General features: G+C 38.1%; 1 protein-coding gene across 1 annotated transcript in view; it reads left to right on the forward strand.

The window, feature by feature from the left end:
* LOC126291585 (nuclear RNA export factor 1-like) overlaps positions 1 to 26,764 on the forward strand; it is a 107,460-nt gene that overhangs the window by 42,253 nt on the left and 38,443 nt on the right. The window contains exons 6-9 of the mRNA XM_049985119.1: positions 2,102 to 2,240; positions 7,308 to 7,498; positions 21,359 to 21,468; positions 25,533 to 25,569. Of these exons, the coding sequence (XP_049841076.1) occupies positions 2,102 to 2,240; positions 7,308 to 7,498; positions 21,359 to 21,468; positions 25,533 to 25,569 (477 nt within the window). The remainder of the gene's footprint in view (positions 1 to 2,101; positions 2,241 to 7,307; positions 7,499 to 21,358; positions 21,469 to 25,532; positions 25,570 to 26,764) is intronic.

Below are 26,764 nucleotides of genomic sequence, written 5' to 3' on the forward strand. Positions count from 1 at the left end.
ATAGTGTCCACTCTCTACACTGTAGCGACGAGCTGATGAAACCAGTCAACGTATTTTGACTCCCCCCCCCCCCCCCCAAAAAAAAAAAAAAAAAATAATCACCTTACCATGACGTACAAACAGAACTATTTTCAGTTTTTTTTCCCCCCCCGCCTTTTATGTACCTTGTCTGTTGCATACGTAGCGTTTCCAGATATGAATATCACTGCTGTGAATGGCCATGAATGGTAAACATCAGTCTTGTGCAGATTTTGTAATTTTTTGGTTGGATGGGAAAAGGAAAAATAATTTCGAGAAATCCTGTAGATCAGAGAAACACTCTGTTAAGAGGTGGGAAAATCATTTATTTAAGGCTTTAATAGAGCCAAAAAAGGAAAAGAAACGAAAACAAACTAGACCATTTTGGAAAAGAACTGTTAAAACTTTTACAAAAGCAAACAATCCACTCAAAAAGGTCTCCAGTTGACTACATTTCTTTCCTTTATTTTTTTTCAGTAAATTAATAAATAACTAAGCATAGTAAATTTCAAAGTGCTAAGGCTTTGCCTTAAGCTGCATTTTAAATTTTTACTTCTAAACATTTACCAACAAAAAAATTTACATATGAATTTCAACAAAAATTTTACCAGAAATAGATGATACAGTTTAAGGTTCCTGGTAATTACATTTGAAATAGCGATGAATGTGAAATGGTTATAAAAATTCCAAGGGAACATGTGGCCACGGGCTTATGTTCATCTTTCAAGAATTTTTTAAGATATGTTAGATCCAATTTCATTTCTCAATTTGCTAGACTAGAAATCTTTGAAATAACAGTGTGACTGAAGTATGAATTACTTTTCCTGTATGAACATTTGTTTAAATCTCTAACATGCAAGTCTCATTAACCATCACATGATAAGTGCTAGTTTTTTCAAAGAAGTCATTAGTCCAATAAACTACCCTGCACATTGTAGCAAAGGTTGCTGTGCAGTTGGAATGTGCATGTTGTACTTAAGATGGGAAAACTTTCTATAGTATAAAGAGAAGTAGTGTGAATGATCTGGATACTTCTGGGCTTTGTGAGACTCGCTGGTGTGGAGTGGCCCTTTCATTATCCAAAGGAGAGAACACTGCATGTTTTTCTGGGAGTAGTGGCCAAAGTGGAAATAATGTTGCAATAGTTGTTCCTGGAAGTGTTCTCAATTATAAACAATTAGTGACAGGATCATCTCTATCAAATTGAGTTTAATTTCAACATCGTTCAGCCCTGAGCCCCTACTGCTGCAGCATCAGATAAGGAGATAGAGGAGTTCTATGAACAACTGGAACAAGTCCTTAGTAAGATCTTTAACAAAGAACAAGCAATAATTCATGAATACTTCAATGCTAAAATTGGCCTTGGATTTTCCATTGTTGGGTATGAGATAGACCATCATCATAATTATGGGTAAATAACGTGCGTGATCTCTCAAAAATATCAACAGCATCATTGGTGAATTTAATCCTTGTACATGGGTGGTAGATGATGACCATGGCAACTGTATCAGAAACAAGGAAGGTGCTGTTGCGGGACGGGAACAGTACTGTGAAAAGTTGCTGCTGCTGCGGGTGGTGGTTGACTTCAGTCTAGATACTGGTTTCATGCAACTCTTCATGCTACTCGATCCTGTGCAAGCCTCTTCATCTCCGAATAACTACTGCAACCTACATCCATAACTACTGCAACCTACATCCTTCTGAATCTGCTTAGTATATTCATCTCTTGGTCTCCCTCTACGATTTTCACCCTCCACACTTCTGTGGAACACATCCAAAATACTTCATATGTATGGAGTGATACCAGGTTATTTGAGTGTGCTGGGTTGTCAGATGCCAGATTAATGGGCTTTTCATGTATCGTATCTTTAATCAAGATAACAATAAAATAAATTTATTTGGAATTTGGAAAAGAATGTCAGGGAATTACAAGTAGAAAAAGAGACAACATCTGCAGATATAAGCAAGTTAGGTTTTTACTGTTTTCTTTCATCCATCATTGCATTTTATTGTTAAGTTGTTTGCTGATATATTTATTTGATGTTGGTGAAACTTGTCCATAATTTTTGTTGCACTGTTTCAGCTAAATGTGATTGTAAGACCAGCTGTGCCCAACATTCAGCTAACAGACGGTGTTAAGGACCTTCTAAAGCAAGTCATGGCAAAGCGGTTCAACCCAATTACCAAAGCTCTGGACCTATCAAAACTCCGTAATGATCCAGGTAATTACTTTGAAATGAGTGTAAGGTGAGATTTGCTACATTAATGGATAAACGAAAGCTGCTCAGTCGTAACTAATACAGTTGTGTGAAGTATGCAATTTCAGACATTCATTTCTAAAAATGTAGAGAGAAATGAAACCAGAACTGAGGTGCTAAAGACACACTTTCAGGTCGTGGTATATAGACACACTATAGTAACTGCTTGAATTTTGGGGTTGCAACAATTATTTTGCCATATCAGTATAATCATTGTCAGGTATATTTTGGACGTAAAAAAGACTGTAAATTGAGCCATAGGAGAGGGAAGATGTACAGAACAATGAATAATCCATAAAAATATGATATGAATGGAAGGGGAAAAGGAAGTTGCCTTTAGCTATTGGGGCAGGGTGGATGGTGGTAAAAAGATATACAAAATACATGTGTGAAAAGTGATTATACTTTTATTTGTCCATAGTATGTAAATACAGTTAAAAGTGACAAAGTTTGGTGCAGTATTGATCTTACTTTAGCTTCTCTTAGACTACATTATTGGTCTTGTGTCAAAATGCAATACTTATTTGTCACAGACCACTTGCAGCCAGCTACTCATTATAAATGGAAATTAAAAGTGAGTAAAATGATAACAAACATCTATAACTGTTCCAAGCCTAGCGTTATGTTATAAAGAATTACAGAGAATATAAAAGAATGTTCAGAATTTCAGGTGTTACATGAGCACAGTGATTGAAAGCTGACACACATGTGCTGGTACATGTGTTGTAAATTCCGTATTATAAGTGAAAATGACAGATCGCCTACAGAAGACATTCGGTGTGTTACAATGTAATATTTTATAAATTACGAAACAGACTTGTTGGACCAGGAAGAGAGATGTCTGTTACTAACAGTAGGCACATACGAAAGTAAGACGTACGCTACCTAGCTTTCATAATTTGAGGCCTCTGTAAATTATCACTCTTGGCAAACTTTACTAGTTTCGTCAAACATTTGACAGTGTGTGGTTGTATTTGACATCGATGTTCCACTGGACATGTTTAGCAAAATTGTTTTATTACAATTTATCTCATTGCATCATGAGTTTCCACGAGTATGGAAATGACAATCGAGGATAAAAACATAACAACATTGAAAATTACTAAAATAGTGTAGGTGGAGGAGACTTACTTGATACTTTTTGACAATGAACTTTCTTTTACATTTTCTGTAATTCTATCAGCCTGTCACTATGTATTGAATCTTCATAGCCATTTGTAATCCCTAGGGATCTGAAAAACTCGTATTTGCAGTTAATGTGAATTTATGTAATAAATGATGCTTAGAAATGAATAATATCAAAAACAACTGTTGTATGAGAGAGAGTTTGAAATAGCTATATTTCCTGCATATAAATATCAAAAAAGTAACCATTTTTTGAGGATAGGTATTGCACATCATCTAGCAAAACTAAACTGGAAAGAGAATGTGCATAAGAACGCATTTGCAATGCAAATGTAAAAAATCTGATCACATATAAGTCACTCATAAATCAGCCTTGTATGTCACCTCAACTGCAGGTAGTTGAGTAGTCTCATACAAGGTACATGCCACATATGACAATGTAGAACTCAAGTGTTTGACCCAGCACATTGTTTTTGTCTGCTAGCTAAAGTTGCTATTATGCAGACACTTTAACATGATATATTTAAGTACAGTGTCTTTCTTAGGACACCACCACCAGTAGTAGCAGTAGTAGTAGTAAAGATTTGGACTACCTCGTTCATGATGCTGCCAACCTCAATAAGCAATGGCATGGTAGCCGTTAATAAATGCTGTGTGTGCTGTGCATTCCTTAGGATTGACTGTAGTTTGTTGCGTTTTCTTATTTTGAAGTAAGTGATGAGATGAATTGGAGGCCTCCAAAGGGCTCGAGCACAGCTCTCCCAATACCAAAAGGGATTACTGATATCTTTCTTCATGTGTCAGTTCTGCTTTCGCAAAACACCAATGTAGGCTGCCAGCTCTGCAAGAAGAGGGTGAGGCTTATTCCTCCACTCTGCTTCTGTGGGCCCCTTGTTTGCTTGTGTTTGTGGCCAACTGCCATGTCATAGTGTCTGCACTAAAGTGACTGGAAACAAAACTGATAAACATATTTTGACCATGTTGATAGTTTTCTTGAAAAACATAGTTACTTTCGTAGTAAAGGGGATCACTTGCCGAAAAGCAGGAGTATTGGGTCCTTGACAGGACCACACAGAAAAGAAAGAAAATTTGTAACTTTGAGAGTAATCCTTTACAAGTTAGAACACACACTCAAAGAAAGAACATGTTGAAAAACACCTTAAATCAGAGAATCACTCTGTTCACTAGAGAGAAACATTTGTTAAAAGCTTGAAAAGGACCAAAAGAAGAAAACAAGCAAAGACCATTTTGGAAAAAAAAGAAACGGTTGAATATTTTTCAAAGCAAACATCCCTCATGCAAACTTCTTATTATAGAAAATAATAACTATTTATTATTTTACCTCCAACCACTCTTTTTATATTATCAATTTTGACTTCGGGCACTTAGCGTAGGAACTCGATAATTTTTACCTACAGTCATATTTCCCAATATAGATTCAATAGATGTTACATTTTCCCGTCCTTAATAATTGCTTTGTTTGTCACCAATTGCACTGTTTTGTAAATTGTTCAAAATATTATTATAATAAGTTGTACACGAGACGGGAAAATATATTATGCATGGCATAGGGGAAAACTTGCATCAATTTAATACCCCAGCGCTTTACTAGACTAGGTCTTGTTTGCCCCCCTCTGACTTTTGAAGCAACTTACCCAGCCAGTTGGGGTGGGGGGGGCTACTGTGTAAAGTCACTCTCTCTGACCCATAGAGCAACAAAGCATTTTTCACATCATCAAACAATGCCAGGGGTAAGAGAAGTGGAAAGTGACAGGTAAAAACCCTAGGAGTCAAGGGATCACACCTAAAACATAGAGATCCATGATCTGGAATTTCACCACTGAGCCACTGATAATGTATCAAATGATGTGCGAAAGAAATAGCCAACTAAGAGCATGGCACAAAGGCACTATCTTTCGCATGAAACTGTAATTGCTCATAAGTCTGTGATCAGCAATTGTGTGCTGAATTTGTTACCAGCAGGTTTGATCAACATGCAAGTACACTCTATGACAAGAAAAATGATGCAGCACAAAGGATTTATCTTAATGGAATAGAAATTGATAGATTTGATGTACATGTACAAACAAAAATTGAAAAGTTGGACTATTTATTCAAGAGAGAGAGCTTCACAAATTGATCAAATCAGTAATGCATTGATCTACTCTGACACTTTTGCAAGCAGTTATTCTGCTTAGCATAGAAACTCTATCAAGAGTTGTCGGATGTTTTCCTGAGAGGTATCGTGACAAATTCTGTCCGACTGGCACGTTAGATTGTTAAAATCCCAAGCTTGTTGGAGAGCCCTACCCATAATGATCCAAACTTTGTCAGTTGAACAGAGATCTGATGACTTTGCTGGTCACCGTAGGTTTTGGCAAGCACGAACACGTGCAGTAGAAACTCTCGCCTTGTGCAGGTGGGCAGGTGTTATCTTGCTGAAATGGAAGCCCTGGATGGCTTGCCGTGAAGGACAACAAAACGGGGTGCAGAATATTGTCAACGTAGGGCTTTGCTTAAATGGTGCCACAGATGTCAACCAAAGGGGTTCTGTTATGAAAAGAAATGGTACCTCAGACCATTACTCCTGGTTGTCACGCTGTACAGCAGGCAACAGTCAGATCAGTATTGTGCCACTGTCGGGGGCGTCACCAGACACATCTTCACTGACCGTCAGGGCACAGTTCGAAGTGGAACTTGTTAGTGAAGACAATTCTGCTCCAGTGAATGAGATTCTAGCCAATGTGTGTCAAGAAATGCAGGACCTCTTTGGTTGTTATCCATGGTACCCTTGCAGCATGGCAGTAAGTTGGCAGTATTCTGTGCTCTGGTTTGTTGCCCTTCATGGCAAGCCATCCTGGGCTTATATTTCAGTAAGATAATGCCTGCCCGCACACAGTGAGAGTTTTTACTGCTTGTCTTTGTGCTTGCCAAACCCTACCTTGGCCAGCAGCAATGTCACTGTCTCTCTCCCCAATTGAGGTGGTTTGGATCATTAGTGGCACAACTCTCCAATCAGATCAGGGCTTGTCAGTTTAACATGGTAATGGGACAGAATTTGGTATGATTTCCCTCAGAAGGACAACTCTGTCATTTAGTGCCAAGCCAAGTAACTGCTTGCATAAGGGCCAGAGGTGGACGAAAGTGTTATTGACTTGCTTGATTTGTGAAGTTCTTTCTCTTGAATAAATTGTCCGTTTTTTATTTTATTTTAATTTTTCTAAGATTGTAACCAATGTACATTACATGTAAGGAAATTGTGGCTCATGTGGAGGCTTATGGACAGTCATTTTTCCTTTGCTGTGTTTGCAATCGGAACTGGAAAGGATATGACTAATAGTAATACAAGGAACACTCCACCATGTGCAGTACGGTGGCTTGCGGAGTATGTAGATGCAGGTAAGTATTGAGATCAAGGTGGTGACTTTGTTTCAACAAAATATTGACATATGCAAAAATTTCAAATTTTTACCGATTCAGTTTTTGTTAGTATAAGGGGAAGTTAAATCTTCCTAGTTTTTTAATTGCCTCGTCACTTCTAAGTTCAGCTAAATTGGGGAAAAGGTTAAATTTTTTGATGTGTCAAGAAATAATATTCCATTCTAATGCTTTGTAACTCAATTACATAAGCAGTGTATTCCTCACAACTACCCACAAAGGGGATAAGACACAATAAAACCGTGCCTCGTCTCTGACAAAAATGAAAATGAGTGAGATATAATAACTTTAATATTGTTTCAAAATAACACTACATCTCTTCATGTGGTTTACATTTCACGTAATAATGTATCTTGTTAATCATTGGTGAATTACTTATATACTTAGTGGTGCAAATTCCCATTTATTGTAGATTGAAGAGTCGTGAAACTCTTTTTATATGTCATATTGTGTTTTTTTTCCCCCCAGATATGATGGAACATGCACTCCCTATCCAACGGCCTGCTGTATTATCCGCTATGCTGGATCTAGTTGCCGAGAACATTTCTGAACTGGCAGCCCTGAACTTGTCTGACAACAGGCTGGGTGGAATCGACCTTTTGGGAGTCGTGGCACGCCGCTTGCCGTCTTTGACTGTGTTACACATTGGGAACAACAAGGTGTGTGAATTACACCCTTTGTTTTATTTTACACGTGTTAACCAGAACACAGATGCCAACCTTTCTACCTATGTCCATAGAGTAAGATGGCGCTGTGCTTAAGTCACAGGATTATTATTCAGGAGAATTGGCTTCAGTTCCTTGTGTGACCATTGCCATTTATGTTTTCTGCGGGTTCCCTAAATTTCTCAGAACAAAAGATACAATTCTTTCGAAAAGAACACAGACAATTTCCTTCCCTGCCTTTCCCAATTTGAGTTGTTTCCTCGTGTCCAAAGAATAGTTTGATGCAGCTCTCCACGCTGGTCTGGTCCTTTACAAACTTCTTCATTATCCATAACAACTGCAACCTACATCCATTTCAATTTTTTTTTCTCCCACACATTACCACATTGACAATTTCTTGAAGGCCCCTGATGTATCCTATTAGCCACTCCTTATTTTAGACAAGTTGTGGCATAAATTTCTTGTATTCAGAATTCAATTCACAGCCCCCTCATTAGTTATTTGATGTAACCATCTGATCTTCAGTATTCTTCTGTAGGTTCACATTTCAAAAGATTCAGTTTTCTGCTTGTCTGAATTGTTTATCATCCCCATTTCACTTTACAAGGCCACACTCGAGACAAGTGCCTTCAGGAAAGACTTCGTAACATTTAAATTGATGTTAATTATTTCTTCTTTTTCAGAAATACTCTCCTTGCTGTTGCTAGTTTGCATTTTGTATTCCCTCTACTTCAGCCATTATCGTTTATTTTACTGCCCAAATAGCTAAACTGGTCTGCTGCTTTTAGTATCTGACTTTGTAGCCTGATTCCCTCAGCAACATCTGATTTGACAGTTCAAGGACTGGGCAGTTAGGTTGTAGTTCAACTGGCTTTTTCATAGTTTTCCTGCATTTTATGTTGTGAATTCTACTATGCAGAACTTACATCATTTCATTGGATTTGACAGAGGGTTCTTCTTTCTATGAAATACTAAAATGAAACACAGATTTAAACAAGCAACCATTTTGTGCATCAAAATGAAAATGTTTTCACAACAATAGAATTTTTTCCCTTCCCTCCACCCCATACCCCACTTTTTTTTCCTAACAGGAGGCAGTATTAGAAGTAGTCTGAAAATTTGGATTTTGATTGAAAATTACATACTTACTTTTGCCGTTGAATGAAAAATTTTAAACAATTTTGGAGTTTGTTTACATATAAACTATTTTGAGTGGAAATAGATTTCAACGAGTTGTCCTTTGTTTATCAATGTCGCTGCCAGGTCACTAAGCAATTTGAAGATATGTTTGATAGTAACCTGATTTTTACGTAAGATTTTATCATCATGATCATGAAAATGTTGACAAAAGTTTTCTTTTTGCCATTTTATTTGCTCCCTCTTGAAAGACTATCAGCTCGTTAGCTGGTCTCTGTACTCCACACCAGCCTTGTTTCTATTGTAATCCAAAATAAAAGCAGGTTTCATCTTATGTCGTCCCTAATTTTATTCAGATATTGACAACAGATGCGGCAATTTTGTGTTTTGGTGTCAAAAGAATATATCGATGTCTTAACGTTTCACAGGTAGCAAGTGGTCTCATTTCTGAAATGAAAGGCCATTTTATTGGAACTGGCAGAATGAAATAATTAATTCTGAATATGAAAAATACAAGAATAAGGCATGTTTTAACATCCATAATTATGTAGAACAGTGCATTATGATTGTCATTAAGGTAATGCCACAGAGTATACAAAGCACAGTCATAAATGCCTATTACAATCTGTGCAGTACACAATGCAGCACACACTTCCACATAAAAATATATTGTTCTTATGTTCCCAACATCTCCATCGAAGAGGTACTTCAGATGTCACTTTCATAAGCCAACCATATTGTCTCACTGGCTTCCAAAATTTCTTCATGTTCAAGGATTTGGTTAGTAGATCAGCCAACATCTCTTCTGTCCATAAATAGTTGAATTCACTATCCCTTGCTCTATGTGATTCCTTACAAATACGAAGCAGTCATTAATAAAGTTATCTCCACTTTCGAAAAAAAATTTCCCCTGAAGGTAATTCAAAGCACACAGAAGTCAAAAAATAAACTGTGGATTACACAAGGAACAAAGATATCCTGTTGGACAAAAAGGAGTCTGTATCTATTATCTAGGAACAGCTCTGATGTTACAATTGTAATGTATTACAAAGAATATAGCAAAATATTGAACTAAGTAATCCAGAAATCGAAGCAGATTGATTATGAGAAAAAGATAATTACATCAGCCAACAAAATAAAAACCAAGCGAGGTGACACGGTGGTTAAGACACTGGACTCGCATTCGGGAGGACGACGGTTCAATCCCGCGTCCGGCCATCCTGATTTAGGTTTTCCGTGATTTCCTTAAATCACTCCAGGCAAATACCAGGACGGTTCCTCTGAAAGGGCACGGCCGACTTCCTTCCTCATCCTTCCCTAATCCGATGAGACCGATGACCACGCTGTCTGGTCTCCTTCCCCAACCAACCAACAAAATAAAAACTGTATGGGATATAGTGAAGACAGAAATAGGTGGGGCCATAAAGGTAGAGGAGCAGATAGCTCAAAAATAAGTGAGACATTGGTAACAACTGTATGTAATGTTGCACACCTCTTAAACAAGTACTTTATTTCTGTTACTGACAGCTTGGGGTCATCATGTTCAGTGAACAGTGCAATGAAGTATCTGAGACCTCTCTTTAAAAATACCTTCAGTAAAGTGGAAATGACTCTCATGTCTCCCAAAGAAGTAGCGTCCATGATAAAATCCTTAAAATCTTAAGTATTCTAGTGGGTATGATACCATATCAACAAAGTTAATCAAAGAGTGTTTATGTGGGTTCAATTCTATCTTAGGTTATTTGTGAAATCAATCTCTTATCAGCAGAATATGCTGAAGTTAAGCCTCTTTACAAGAACGGTGATAGAGATACCACCAAACTATCGACCAATTTCACTTTTGCGAGATTTCTCAAAAATATTTGAAAAGGTTGTGTTCAAACGTCTCCTTAAACATCTTACTGCAAATAATATATTGTCCAAGTAACAGTTTGGATTTCTTAAGTGTTTTGATATAGAGAAAGCTATTTACACTTACATTGAGAATGTACTTAGTTCATTATATAATAAATTAGAGGCTACTGGCATTTTCTGTGACCTGTCAAAACCCTTTGACTGTGAACCACAGCATTCTCTTTAGTGAAGTAGGATATTATGGTGTTACCAGCAATTCTGTGAAATGGTTTGAGTCTTATCTAACAGGAAATAAAGGGTGTCGTTGCAAAATACCTGCGCAGTATGCAGTCAGTTTTCATCTACATCTACACGAGTACTCTGCAATTCACATTTAAGTGCTTGGCAGAGGGTTCATCGAACACAATCATACTCTCTCTCTACCATCCCACTCCCGAACAGCGCGTGGGGAAAAACGAACATCTAAACCTTTCTGTTCGAGCTCTGATTTCTCTTTGTTTTATTTTGATGATCATTCCTACTTATGTAGGTTGGGCTCAGCAAAATATTTTCGAATTCGGAAGAGAAAGTTGGTGACTGAAATTTCGTAAACAGATACCGCTGCGACGAAAAACGTCTTTGCTTTAATGACTTCCATCCCAACTCGCGTATCATATCTGCCACTCTCTCTCCCCTATTACACAATAATACAAAACGAGCTGCCCTTTTTTGTACCCTTTCGATGTCCTCCGTCAATCCCACGTGGTAAGGATCCCACACCACGCAGCAATATTGTAACAGGGGACGAGCGAGTGTAGTGTAAGCTGTCTCTTTAGTGGACTTGCTGCATCTTCTAAGTGTCCTGCCAATGAAACGCAACCTTTGGCTCGCCTTCCCCACAATATTATCTATGTGGCCTTTCCAACTGAAGTTGTTCGTAATTTTAACACCCAGGTACTTAGTTGAATTGACAGCCTTGAGAATTGTACTATTTATCGAGTAATCAAATTCCAACAGATGTCTTTTGGAACTCAAGTGGATCACCTCACACTTTTCGTTATTTAGCGTCAACTGCCACCTGCAACACCATACAGCAATCTTTTCTAAATCGCTTTGCAACTGATACTGGCCTTCGGATGACCTTACTGTAAATTACAGCATCATCGGCGAACAACCTAAGGGAACTGCTCAGATTGTCACCCAGGTCATTTATATAGATCAGGAACAGCAGAGGTCCCAGGACACTTCCCTAGGGAACACCTGATATCACTTCAGTTTTACTCGATGATTTGCCGTCTATTACTACGAACTGCGACCTTCCTGACAGGAAATCACGAATCCAGTCACACAACTGAGACGATACCCCATAGACCCGCAGCTTGATTAGAAGTCTCTTGTGAGGAATGGTGTCAAAAGCCTTCCGGAAATCTAGAAATACGCAATCAACTTGAGATCCCCTGTCTATAGCGGCCATTACTTCGTGCGAATAAAGAGCTAGCTGCGTTGCACAAGAATGACGTTTTCTGAAACCATGCTGATTATGTATCAATAGATCGTTCCCTCCGAGGTGATTCATAATGTTTGAATACAGTCTATGCTGACTGGGGATTAATTATATGTGGTGTTCCTCAAGGTTCCATCTTGGGTCCATTGCTTTTTCTTGTGTACATTAATGACCTCTCGTCTGTTACATTGCCAGATGGTAAGATTGTTTTGTTTGCAAATATACAAACATTTTGCAGATGATACAAATATTGCAGTAAGTAGCAAGTCAAGTACAGACTTAGAAATAGTTGCTAATCAAATTTTCACAGACATTAATACGTGGTTTAAAGCTAGTTCACTGTCATTAAACTTTGAAAAGACCCATTATATGAAGTTCAGAACCAGTAAGAGATTTCCTTCCAGTATGTGTATAACATATGAAGACATGCAGATCGAAGAGGTTGACGGTGTTCAATTTCTGGGATTACAACTAGATAATAAATTCAGTTGGGAAGGTCATACCACAGACTTGCTTAAGTGCCTAAACAAGTCTGTATGTGCTGTTAGAATGATGTCAGATGTAGGAGAGACAAATATGGAAAAAACTTGCGTACTTTGCTTACTTTCATTGTATTATGTCATATGGGATCATATTCAGGGGTAACGCATCGAACTGAGCAAAAGTTTTTAGGGTGCAAAAGTGTGTGATAAAAATCGTTTGTGGTGTAAATTCAAGAACATCATGTAGAAACCTGTTCAGGGAACTCTTTATTCTAACCATTGCTTCTCGGTATATTTATCTCTTAATGAAATTTGTTGCAAGAAATGCACCTCTGTTTCCAACCAGTAGCTCAGTACATAGTATCAATACTAGGAATAAGGACAATCTACATAAAGACCTAAAATCACTTACCTTGGTCCCAAAAGGGGTCCAATATTCAGGAACACACATTTTCAATAAATTTCCAGCAACCATTAAAAACTTTATTTCAGATAAAGCACGGTTTAAACAGAGTTTGAATGACTTTTTGATAGGCAACTCCTCCCACTCCATAGATGAATATCTTAACAGAGACTGTTAAACTAGCTTAAGTAAAAATATGCGTTAGATTTGTTTTGACAGCACGTGGTCACAACAGTCAAGATTAGGTATTTTGTGTATGATTAATAGTGCATAGCAGTGTTTCATTCTGACAGCGTGTTAATTCTGGAAATAATAGCTGTACCAATTACCACATTTTATTAACCCATACTTTTTTATAGAGCGTAGGGGAACAACGCAGAAGCCCTGCGTCGCCTTACTAGGCAAAACCGTAATCTAATCTAAACAAAATGGTGATTTATGTCTACGTGTTTGATTCTGACACTAGTAACATTATTTTTGTTGAAGTGTATAGTTTCCTTGTTATCGAAGAATATCTTATCAGGTTCCATACTGATACTAGGCTCTATATCACTTTTTTAGAGTTCTGACCCACAATGGTTCTTGAATTGCATGTAACAGAGCCACATACTTGGCCTCTAGTGAGCTGAAAGCTACCTTTTATGAGGCCAGGACGTAAGTCATTCCATTAATCTGAAACAACATCCAGTAGTGGTAGACCTGCTGTCCAACTTCCTTCACCATATGCATCACTATAGCCCACGAATTTATTTCCCTTTTTACAATGTCTTAATTTATAGCCTGTTGGTCCTTTTAGACATTTAAATATTCTTTTAATGGCTTTTGATCATTTCTCTCTCGGGTTTTTGCAGAATCTGGTTAGAACATTTGTGGCGAAAGCAGTATCAAGAACTGATGTTAAATGTGACAAATACTTAAGGCTCATACTGCCCCTAAACATGGTACATTTTCATTGAACTGTAAATCTTCGTAGAAATGGGTTTACAGTCACTCATGCCAAACTTTTTCAAAATTTTCTTCGTGTATGATGATTGGTCTGTAATAACTATTCTGTTTCCGTGTTTTTAAAAATCTTCACATCCAAGTATCAAAAATGGAAAATCCAGGATGGAATGTAACGATATTATGATAGAGGAAGTTGCCACTCACCATATAGAGGAGATGCTGAGTTGCAGATAGGCACAACAGAAAGACTGTCACAAATAAAGTTTTCAGCCAGTAAGGGATTCATGAAAAAAAGCACTCTCTCTCACTCACTCACTCACACACACACACACACACACACACACACACACACACACACACACACACACACACACACACCCCTCATATCCAAGTATTGTTTTATCCCTCCCAAATCACACATGTTAAATATGGTTTTTAATTGTCCCTTAAAATTGTTCATATGTTCTTCATCTTCAGTTAGAACGTAGAAATCGGCCGCACATACAGACATTGTGACCTCTTTATATAATAGAGACCACAGTATGTCTTAGATTGCTTCATACCCATCTTTAGCAAGGTTTTGCGCAGACATCTGTTACAGTAAGGGCCAATTTGTTTTAATCCATAAATACTTATCTTCAATTGCCAAATCTTAGGTTTTTCTCCAATTTCTTTTTTTTTTTTTCTTTTCCCCCAGCTTCTGCTGGAGGGATCATGTAGATTTCATCATCTAATTTTCCATTTAAGGAAGCTGTCTTCCCATCCATTTGGTGAACTAGTTTCTTTTTTTGGACTAAAAAGTATCAAAGTGATCCATATTTTACCTCTAGCAAAAATGTTTCTTTGTAGTCTAAATTTTCTTCTCGTGAACATCCATTGACTAGAAGTTGTGCTTTAGATTTTTCTGCTACACCCACAGGATTTTTTTATGTTAAACATCCATCGTGATTGTAACGGCTTTCTTCTTTCTGATATTTAGAGCCATTCAAAAGTTTCATTTTTGATAAAGTGACTTCAATTCTCTTTCCATGGCTGCTTTCCATAGTCGGAAATTCAGACCAATCGTAGACTCTACAACCATTGTTGGTTCATCATTAAAAGGTTGGACTATACACATTCCATAATTAGGGTATTCTTTAGGTTTAGGTGCACCAAAAGAATGTCTTGAAATGCTTTCTTCCTTTTCTCCGTCCTCTAGAATTCCATCTTCATAGAATATATTGATGCGTTGTTTGTTGCCATCCTCTTTTTCCTCTTCTTCCTTGTGTGTTGTGTTTTCAGAAATAGGGTTTCTTGAGCTTGACAATGGTAATGAAGTGGTTGTTTTGTCTTGATGGTCCTCTTTTATTCCATTTTCATTATTCTCTAGAAATACCTCTTTACCAGTCAGTATCTTCTTACTTGTACGATTCATGTATTGGTAAGCCTCACAGTAGCCTACAAAAATATCTTTCTTGGACTTCAGGTCATATTTTCTCCTCAGGATATGAACCATAATCTCGCATCTAAAAACTTTCAGGTTGCTTAGATTTGACTTCTTCCCTGTCTGCTCTCAGTAGGGGGTTCCATTTTTTTCCACTTTAGTAGGCTTGATCAAATACACAGCTGTTGACACTGCCTTTGCCCAGAAGCATTTAAATAACCCAGCATCAGTTAACCTACTTCATGCTTTTTCAACAATAGTCCTATTGCTCTCTCTGCATCTCCATTCAGGACAGGACTGAATCTGATGGCTGTTTGGTGTCTAATTCCAACTTCATTCAAATGTTTCTTGAATTTTTGATTGATATATGCTGTCACAATTTTTTGACTATTCATATCTTCTCCTTCTACCATATTACAACAGTTCTCAAAAATATCACTCATTTGATCTTTATAACTTAAAAAATAAACATGGTTTCATCTTAAGTGGTTGCCCATAAAGGTAATAAAATAATGACTTACTCTTACAGCTTCACATTTAATCGGTTCAGAAACATCCACACATTAATAAGTGCACATCTGTACTTTTTCTTTTGCTAGGCTTAAAGGGTAGCCTAGTCTCTTTCCCTTGTACGTATATTTCACCATTTTTTTACATTTGCCACAATCTTCCATTCCTGTCACCTTAACCTTTAATAATGGCATGCCTTCCCTGTTTAGGTGCCCAAATCTTCTGTTGTTGTGGTCGTCAGTCCTGAGACTGGTTTAATGCAGCTCTCCATGCTGCTCTTTTCTGTGCAAGCTTCATCTCCCAGTACGTACTGCAACCTACATTCTTCTGAATCTGCTTAGTGTATTCATCTCTTGGTCTCCCTCTACGATTTTTTCCCTCCATGCTGCCCTCCAGTGCTAAATTTGTGATCACCTGATGCCTCAGAACATGTCCTACCAACCGGTCCCTTCCTCTTGTCAAGTTGTGCACAAACTCCTCTTCTCCCCAATTCTATTCAATACCTCCTCATTAGTTATGTGATCTACCCATCTAATCTTCAGCAATCTTCTGTAGCAACACATTTCGAAAGCTTCTATTCTCTTCTTGTCCAAACTATTTATCATCCATGTTTCACTTCCATACATGGCTACACTCCATACAAATACTTTCAGAAGCGACTTCCTGATACTTAAATCTATACTTGATGGTAACAAATTTCTCTTCTTCATAAACACTTTCCTTGCCATTGCCAGTCTACATTTTATATCCTCTCTACTTCGACCATCATCAGTTATTTTGCTCACCAAATAGCAAAACTCCTTTACTACTTTAAGTGTCTCATTTCCTAATCTAATTCCCTCAGCATCTCCCGACTTATTTTGACTACATTCCATTATCCTTATTTTGCTTTTGTTGATGTTCATCTTACACCATACTTTCAAGACTCTGTCCATTCCGTTCAACTGCTCTTCCAACTCCTTTGTTGTCTTCGACAGAATTACAATGTCATTGGCTTACCTCAAAGTTTTTATTTCTTCTCCATGGATTTTGATACCTACTCCGAATTTTTCTTTTGTTTCCTTTACTGCTATCTTAATACACAGATTGAATAACATCGGGGAGAGACTACAACCCTGTCTCACTCCCTTCCCAACCAGTGCTTCAATTTCATGTCCCACGACATAGCCTTTCGCTCTCTGTATTTTACCCCATCCACCTTCAGAATTTGAAAGAGAGTATTCCAGTCAACACTGTCAAAAGCTTTCTCCAAGTCTACAAATGCTAGAAATGTAGGTTTGCCTTTCCTTTAATCTTTCTTCTAAGATAAGTCGTAGGGTCAGTATTGCCTCACGTGTTCCAACATTCCTACGGAATCTAAACTGATCTTCCCCAAGGTTGGCTACCACCAGTTTTTTCATTCGTCTGTAAAGAATTGTCATTAGTACTTTGCAGCTGTGACTTATTAAAACTGACTGTTCAGTAATTTTCACATCTGCCAACACATGCTTTCTTTGGGATTGGATTTATTATATTCTTCTTGAAGTTTGAGGGTATTTCGCCTGTCTCATATATCTTGCTCAGCAGTTGGTAGAGCCAGTCCCGACAAAACTCTACCAAGGCTGTCAGTAGTTCTAATGGAATGATGTCTTCTCCCGGGGCCTTGTTTCGACTCAGGTCTTTCAGTGCTTCGTCAAATTCTTCACGCATTATCGTATCTCCCATTTTATCTTCATCTACATCCTCTTCCATTTCCATAATATTGTCCTCAAGTACATCGCCATTGTATAGACCCTCTATATACTTCTTCCACCTTCCTGCTTTCCCTGCTTAGAACTGGGTTTCCATCTGAGCTCTTGATGTTCATACAAGTGGTTCTCTTCTCTCCAAAGGTGTCTTTAATTTTCCTGTAGGCAATATCTACAGGGTGTTTCAAAAATGACCGGTATATTTGAAACGGCAATACAAACTAAATGAGCAGCGATAGAAATACACCGTTTGTTGCAATATGCTTGGGACAACAGTACATTTTCAGGCAGACAAACTTTCGAAATTACAGTAGTTACAATTGTCAACAACAGATAGCGCTGCGGTCTGGGAAACTATATAGAACGATATTTTCCACATACCACCATGCGTAGCAATAATATGGCGTAGTCTCTGAATGAAATTACCCGAAACCTTTGACAACGTGTCCGGCGGAATGGCTTCACATGCAGATGAGATGTACTGCTTCAGCTGTTCAATTGTTTCTGGATTCTGGCGGTACACCTTGTCTTTCAAGTGTCCCCACAGAAAGAAGTCGCAGGGGTTCATGTCTGGCGAATAGAGGGGCCAATCCACGCCGCCTCCTGTATGTTTCGGATAGCCCAAAGCAATCACACGATCATCAAAATATTCATTCAGGAAATTAAAGACGTCGGTCGTGTGATGTGGCCGGGCACCATCTTGCATAAACCACAAGGTGTTCGCAGTGTTGTCTAAGGCAGTTTGTACCGCCACAAATTCACGAAGAATGTTCAGATAGCGTGATGCAGTAATCGTTTCGGATCTGAAAAATGGGCCAATGATTCCTTTGGAAGAAATAGCGGCCCAGACCAGTACTTTTTGAGGATGCAGGGACAATGGGACTGCAACATGGGGCTTTTTGGTTCCCCATATGTACCAGTTCTGTTTATTGACGAAGCCGTCCAGGTAAAAATAAGCTTGGTCAGTGAACCAAATGCTGCACTAGCTGCGCGTTGCCCTCTGTGGTTGCCATACGCGGTCGCCCTACCTTTCCAGCACGTTCATCCGTCACGTTCCCAGTCCGTTGAAATTTTTCAAACAGATCCTTTATTGTATCGCTTTTTGGTCCTTTGGTTACATTAAACCTCCGTTGAAAACTTCGTCTTATTGCAACAACACTGTGTTCTAGGTGGTGGAATTCCAACACCAGAAAAATCCTCTGTTCTAAGGAATAAACCATGTTTTCCACAGCACACTTGCACGTTGTGAACAGCACATGCTTACAGCAGAAAGACGACGTACAGAATGGCGCACCCACAGACTGCGTTGTCTTCGATTTCTTTCACATCACTTGCAGCACCATCTGTTGTTGAAAATTGTAACTACTGTAATTTCGAAAGTTTGTCCGCCTGAAAATGTACTGTTGTCCCAAGCATATTGCAACAAACGGTGTATTTCTATCGCTGCTCGTTTAGTTTTTATTGCCGTTTCAAATATACCGGTCATTTTTGAAACACCCTGTATCTTACCACTAGTGAGATAAGCATCTTCACATTTGTCCTCTAGCCATTCCTGCTTAACTTTTTTGCACTTCCTGTCGATCTCATTTTTGAGACGTTTGTATTCCTTTTTGCCTGCTTCATTTACTGCATTTTTATATTTTCTCCTTTCATCAATTAAATTCAATATTTCTTCTGTTACCTGAGGATTTCTACTAGCCCTCGTCTTTTTACCTACTTGATCCTCTGCTGCCTTCACTACTTCGTCCCTCAAAGCTACCCATTCTTCTTCCACTGTATTTCTTTCCTCCATTCCTGTCTATTGTTCCCTTATGCTCTCCCTGAAACTCTGTACAACCTTTGGTTCTTTCAGTTTATACAGTTCCCATCTCCTTAAATTCCCACCTTTTTTGCAGTTTCTTCAGTTTTAATCTACAGTTCATAACCAGTAGATTGTGGTCAGAGTCCACATCTGCCCCTGGAAATGTCTTACAATTTAAAACCTTGTTCCTAAATCTCTGTCTTACGTTTATATAATCTATCTGAAACCTATCAGCATCTCCAGGCTTCTTCCATGTGTACAACCTTCTTTTATGATTCTTGAACCAAGTGTTAGCTATGATTAAGTTGTGCTCTGTGCAAAATTCTACCAGGCTGCTTCCTCTTTCATTTCTTTCCCCCAGTCCATATTCACCTACTATGTTTCCTTCACTCCCTTTTCCTACTATCGAATTCCAGTCACCCATGACCATTAAATTTTCGTCTCCCTTCACTACCTGAATAATTTATTTTATCTCATCATGTGTTTCCTCAATTTCTTCGTCATATGCAGATCCAGTTGGCATATAAACTTGTACTACTGTAGTAGACGTGGGCTATATGTATATCTTGGCCACAATAATGCGTTCACTATGCTGTTTGTAGTAGCTTACCTGCTTTCCTATGTTTTTCATACATTATTGAACCTACTCCTGCATTACCACTATTTGATTTTGTATTTACAACCCTGTATTCACTTGACTGGAAATCCTGTTCCTCCTGCCACTGAAATTCACTAATTCCTACTATATCTAACTTTATCCTATCCATTCCCCTTTTTAAATCTTCTAACATACCTGCCCAATTAAGGGATCTGACATTCCATGCTCTGAGTCGTAGAACGCCAGTTTTCTTTCTCCTGATAACGACGTCCTCTTGAGTAGTCCCCGCCCAGAGATCCGAATAGGGGACTATTTTACCTCCAGAATATTTTACCCAAGAGGACGCCATAATCATTTAATCATAGAGTAAAGCTGCATGTCCTCGGGAAAAATTACGGCTGTAGTTTCCCCTTGCTTTCAGCCGTTCGCAGTACCAGCACAGCAAGGCCATTTTGGTTAGTGTTACAAGATCAGATAAGTCAATCATCCAGACTGTTGCCCCTGTAACTACTAAAAAGGCTGCTGCCCCTCTTCAGGAACCACACGTTTGTCTGGCCTCTTAACAGATACCCCTCTGTTATGGTTGCACCTATGGTACAGCTATCTGTATCGCTGAGGCATGCAAGCCTGTCCACCGACGACAAGGTCCATGGTTCATTGGGGGGCCACGTCTTCTCTGCCATAAAAAACCTTTTGTAGAGTATTAAAATGGTTTACAACTTCATCTATGTCTTCAGCAGTATTTATATTGAAAATTCCCCGTCATTTGTCGCTGTAGCTATAACTTCCCATATTGGTTAACTATATTACTTTGAAGGCTACTCTGTTTCCCTTCTTGACTGTGTCACTTACAGATAATGAAGTTAGTTGTGAAATCATTTGCATAGTAAACAGAATGGAATTTTCACTCTGCAGTAGAGTGTGTGCTGATATGAAACTTCCTGACAGATTAAAACTGTGTGCCAAACTGCTGCAGAATAAAAAATTCAGTCTGGAAACATCTCCCAGGCTGTGACTAAGCCATGTCTGTGCAATATCATTTCATCCAAGAGTGCTAATTTTGCAAGTTTCGCAGGAGAACTCCTGTGAAGTTTATAAGGTACGAGATGAGGTACTGGTGAAAGTATAGCTCAGTTGGTAGAGCACTTGCCTGTGAAGGGCAAAGATCTCTAGTTCGAGCCTCGGTTTGGCACTCAATTTCAATTAGGGTACAAAAAATTATGTGCCTGTAATGTTTACAAGAAAATTTCTGAATTTAATTGACCCAAATTCTATACCTTCACTTTACTTTGTGTACTTGAAATTGCAGTCGCTGTAGAAGATAAGAATTTCACTATTTAAGCACAATTTGAATGATTGATTAAGTAATGGAAGTATTTTAAAGTATTTTAGTTGGATTTGAGGTACGATACAAATTTGTATGCAACTTTTGTAGTTTCCTTGAAACAGTCACTTGAATTTCACATTTTTATTGTATTTCTATTTTTCCAGATCCGTAATATCATTGAGCTGGATGCACTTAAGGGATTGCGCCTAGTGGAACTAGTCCTTGAGGGCAATCCTGTGTGTCGACGCTATGAGGATAGAAGTTCCTATGTAAGGTATGACACTGGTGACGCGGTAGGTGCATACGAAATACACCTGCACGAGGGGCTGATGCACAACACATGTAGAGGGATGGCCGTTAATGTATGGATGTAATCCTGATGTTCTTGATTACTGCACTGCATGGGTATTAATATGTAGTTCAGTTTCTGTGGAAGCTTTCTTGTGAACCTCTAAGCACAAGAAAAGAAAGGAATTGAGGATGTCCATGTTTGGGCGTGTGTAACAAAGAAAGATAATTTTGATGCAGTGAATTGTGTTGGTGGGGTACATGATGCTACTATCATATGAGGTACTGATAGAAAATTGTTGATGTGTTGTAGCCAAAAGGTGATGTAATGTTGATGGGGATTGTGGAGTTTATAGTGGATAAATGTCACGTTCTCTGCAGTTAAGCTAATTGGGCATTGTGTGCACTTTTCCTTTAATAAAATATTAATAATCATCGAAGTTAGTATTTCAACAGGCATGAAAATGTGATTAGTGGGTTGCCAATATAACATACAGGATGTATCATGTGAACTGTTACAGGGTTGCAGGACAGAAGATTGATTGCAAAATGAATAAATGTTAATATTATCAGAAAAAAGGAACCAAATTTTTGACAATATAATGTAATTGGATGGATAAAAAAAAATCTAGTCAGCAAGCGGCAGCAGAACACATACAAGAAAAGAGATTTTACTTACGCCAGCTTTCAGAGCCAGTGGCTCCTTCTGGCAGAAGTGTTGAAGGGGAAGGAAGAGGGGTAACGAAAAGGACTGGTGATGTTTAAGGAAAGGGTAAGAGTTCAGGAAAATCACCCAGAACCCCGGATCAAAGGAGACCTACCAGATGGGATGAGAAGAAAAGACCAAGTGTTGGGGACTACACCAACAGTTCAATCACTCTTTCCTTCTCCTCATGTTCGGTAAGTCTCCCCTGACCAGGGGTACTGGGTGATTTTCCTGAACTTTTACCCTTTCCCTAAACCTCTCCAGTCCTTTGCCTTCACCCCTCGTCCTTCCTCTTCAATCCTTCTGCTAGAAGGAGCCACTGGCTTCGAAAGCTTGCATAAGTAAAACTTCGTTTTTGTGTGTGTGTGTGTGTGTGTGTGTGTGTGTGTGTGTGTTCTTCTACTGCCGCTTCATGAGTAGATTTTTTATCTGTCCACTTAATACTATCAGACTTTTTTTATGTGGCAAAATGAGTTGATTTTTAATCTTACTATTAATGATATGGTTACAATATTTATTTTTCTGCCATGGGACTGATGCTCATTACCACTGATTTGATGACATGGAACAATATTTTGTGTATGAGAATACGAGGGCAAACATTGCTTTTTGATGATGTTGTTTATGTTTATTTAATATTTGTCCTGGTCTAGCATTTTCTTTGGAAAGTGCTTTTCTGTTTCAACAGTAATTGGTTCCCAGATGCATGCACGATCATCACATTCATCATCAGGTTGGTGCTGGTAAGACCAAGAAGTCTGCTTGCTTCGCATCAAACAAAGGATTACTTTTACTTGAAACGATCACATATGTACTTTTGTGCTGCAGCCAGTTTGTTGTTAACTGTCTCTGTTGACAGCTGCATGCTTGAATGTATACAAATAGATGTTTTAACATTTACATGTTGTGGTAATATATATATATATATATATATATATATATATATATATATATATATATATATGAACTAAAAGTGAAGAGTAGCTGTTCAGCAGAGGCAAATGCTTTATTATGTTCAGCCTATTTATTTCATTTTCATTATTAGTACTTTCACACTTTTTATTATGAAGGTCGTTCAAAAAGTTAAAATTCTGTCTTAAAAAGGGAGGGGGGTGGTTGTAGTAAAGAAGACTTGTGTTGTGTGTCATAATTATAGAAATATGCTATCCACAGTGTTAAAAAGCCAGTTAGTTTTGTGATGTGGTGTCATGTAACATGCATTCAGGCAGCAATTACTTTTAAGGATGTCACTGTTGAGTTCCAGTTGCTATTTACACAAAGACAACCCAACAAGCTGTGACATCTAAGTTTAGTGGTTTTACTGTGATAAGTCGATGTAAGCATGCAGCAAAACACTGCTACTGCCACCATATTACCTTCAGAGTTAATAGGTATAAACTCAAAGTATCATGGTACTGGTTATTATTTAGTTTGCATTCTAGTTTTCTTGGCAGTCATCTAGTTTTCTTGGCAGTCATCTAGTTTTCTTGGCAGTCATCTAGTTTTCTTGGCAGTCATCTAGTTTTCTTGGCAGTCATCTAGTTTTCTTGGCAGTCATCTAGTTTTCTTGGCAGTCATCTAGTTTTCTTGGCAGTCATCTAGTTTTCTTGGCAGTCATCTAGTTTTCTTGGCAGTCATCTAGTTTTCTTGGCAGTCATCTAGTTTTCTTGGCAGTCATCTAGTTTTCTTGGCAGTCATCTAGTTTTCTTGGCAGTCATCTAGTTTTCTTGGCAGTCATCTAGTTTTCTTGGCAGTCATCTAGTTTTCTTGGCAGTCATCTAGTTTTCTTGGCAGTCATCTAGTTTTCTTGGCAGTCATCTAGTTTTCTTGGCAGTCATCTAGTTTTCTTCGCAGTCATTGTAGATAACACAATGTAGGTTTGTCGTGTCAAATATTGTCTGGTGAGAATATTGAATCAGCTGGCAAAAAGTTTATTGCGAGTTGCATTCTTTTTTCAAAGTTAAAGACTAATTGTACATGAACTTATTTCCATAAAAAAAATATCACTATACTTGATTACAGTACTTGCAAAATTAGGCTCCTTCCTGAACATGCATCCATTCTAGCAGCAGATGGACAACACCCATTTTATCAATTGAGCAACAGAACAGTGTTTTCCTCCTTAAGAATAGGTTGTTCTCTTTAATGGGCCAGCTTTATGATTCGTTGATAGCCAGATGTGATATTCTCTGGAGCTCACAGCCTGTCACAAACGCAGTGGATCGCTCGTAGTGCCTTGCCCTTCAGTTTTATTGTTCTCGGTGGCTCCACTGCTTGTTGTGTCATGCACATTGCTGTCCTCGGCACTGTCACTTACATTACACAGAAATAGTGAAACAATTACACTTCTGTACAATGAGAAACCCTTACTCAAGTTTTGTGCATTTTTGTTCCAATGTTGACTGTGGCTGACATTGGAAAAAAGGCATTAAAAAAGTAAAAATGAATATGGGGCATTGTGACAACATACAGTGTGACATTATCAGTTCTGTTCATTATTATACACACAGACCACCACTTTCACACAGCTCACAGATACATGTATGTGGTTTATATCTCTACCTCTACAGTATGGTATAATACCATCCCAGAATTGTTCCAAAAATTTTTCAACAGAACTAACTTTCTGTATCAGATACTGTATTGAAATGTGCATAAATTGTAAAAATAATCACATTTTGCTTCCTTTCTGCAAGTGTATCCAGGCCAGCAAGGTGCATCAAAAAGATGTGAGAATGTCCCCTCAGCTCCGTTTGTTAAATCTGATCAAGTATTCACATGTACCTACAAAAATACTGCATTTGAAACTGCAAAATAATGGTTAGTTGATGAAAGTGAACACTTATGAAAATGTCTTGGAACTGATGTTGCTTGTGTACCAGCTTCTTGTAACTGTCTGCTTTGTGGAGTAAAATTGACATTTGACCGGTGACTGCTTGTCCAGAATATGGAAATACATTGTTTTTATAATTTTTCTCCATTCAGTGTGCATGAATCACTGAAAATCTACAGCATTTTAACTCCCAGTGTGATTTCGTGTGTATTTCCTTTAGACTGTTCCATACCTTGGAAGGGGAAAAGAACTTTGTATCTTTTATAATATTATAGCATTACAGTACAGAAGTAAGTGATTCAGTTGCTGTTGGTGTGTAAATCATTGAATCCTATTTTTTGGCAACAGTTTATTGTAAAGGACCTTCATAATATAAAGTTAAATGGCAGTGCATTATGTTTGTATGTATGTGTGGATTAAAATTAATGCATTATTTAGCATTGTTTCAGTCCTCACATTTGATGATCCCTTGTTCAGATGAAAGATCTACAATTTTTTTTCCCCTCAACAGTGAAGTCAGGAAGAGGTTTCCAAAAGTGTTAAAACTGGTGAGTAGTACTATATGGAAAAAATGTAATGGAAGAGTGTCTGTCTCCTTCTGCCTCAAACAATTTTAATATTCATTTCATACTTTAATATGTATTGAAAGTGTCTGAGGATTGCAAGGAGTTTATACTATAAGCCTATATTTAAAATTATAATACCCATAGCATTGGAATGGGTCCAACTCCCCTTAAACATGTGCACAGTAAAAAAACAACTTTGCATGCTAAGCTAATGCAAGTTGCAAAGCACCAGCACTTTATTGCTGATTGCTTTATTCAGATCATCTCGCATTATCTTGTGTGCTATTTTGACCCTACATTTTTATGTTGTGACTACTATTCATATAAATGTGGAAACTGGTTTACATTTTGTAAGACCTCTGTGACGGAGTGACTGCTTCACTGCTAATTGTAAGCGTTCTACCAGTACAGTTAAATAAGTACATTTCTTGTGGAGTTTGCAGCTTAATGCTAGAAATCATAAATTTTGTCTTGATGCAAACCTGAAGGTGGATATTTGACTTCTGGAGCTGGTAATTTGATAAATTTTACTATGCGTGTGAAAGTGTGTACTACATACTATATTTTGACCACCTGTTGTTGCACTACACCACTTGAAAATATTACCCAAATTGTAACACTTTCACCGTTCTTCCAAATAAAAATTAGGGTGAAAGCTATACAACCATACATGCAGTAAATTATATGCATATATAATTCACGAACAATCTTCATAACTAGTTTTCACAGAATATTGCTGTTTTCTTTCCTAGATAAGTCTAATTGCCTTACGAAGTGTTAGACACATTTTGAAACATGACCGGCATACATACATTTCGCCAACTGGCCGGCATGGGTGCAGTGCACAGTTAGTGCAGGGAATGTAATGTTCTGTGACCAGTGGACAGTCCAGGCTGGGCTGCGAGTCATTGAAAGATGTAAACATCCTGCTCAGCACCGATTATGCTATATTGAATATGGGATGTCGTAATTCTCTCATGTGAAGATAATGACTTTAATTACACTGATTACATTTGAGTTACATACAGTTATTGAGGATGCGGAGCAGAATGTTTGTGTGTTTACTGCTTTTGTTAAACTGCCCTGTAGTGTATTGTGTAATGTGCACAGCATATTAATGCTCCCAGCACTCATTGCGGACTGTTCTCTTGTCAGAGGCTTCATGTTATGTTTGTTT

The sequence above is a fragment of the Schistocerca gregaria genome, chromosome 9 (assembly GCF_023897955.1).
Source record: "Schistocerca gregaria isolate iqSchGreg1 chromosome 9, iqSchGreg1.2, whole genome shotgun sequence".
NCBI classification, from domain to species: domain Eukaryota; kingdom Metazoa; phylum Arthropoda; class Insecta; order Orthoptera; family Acrididae; genus Schistocerca; species Schistocerca gregaria.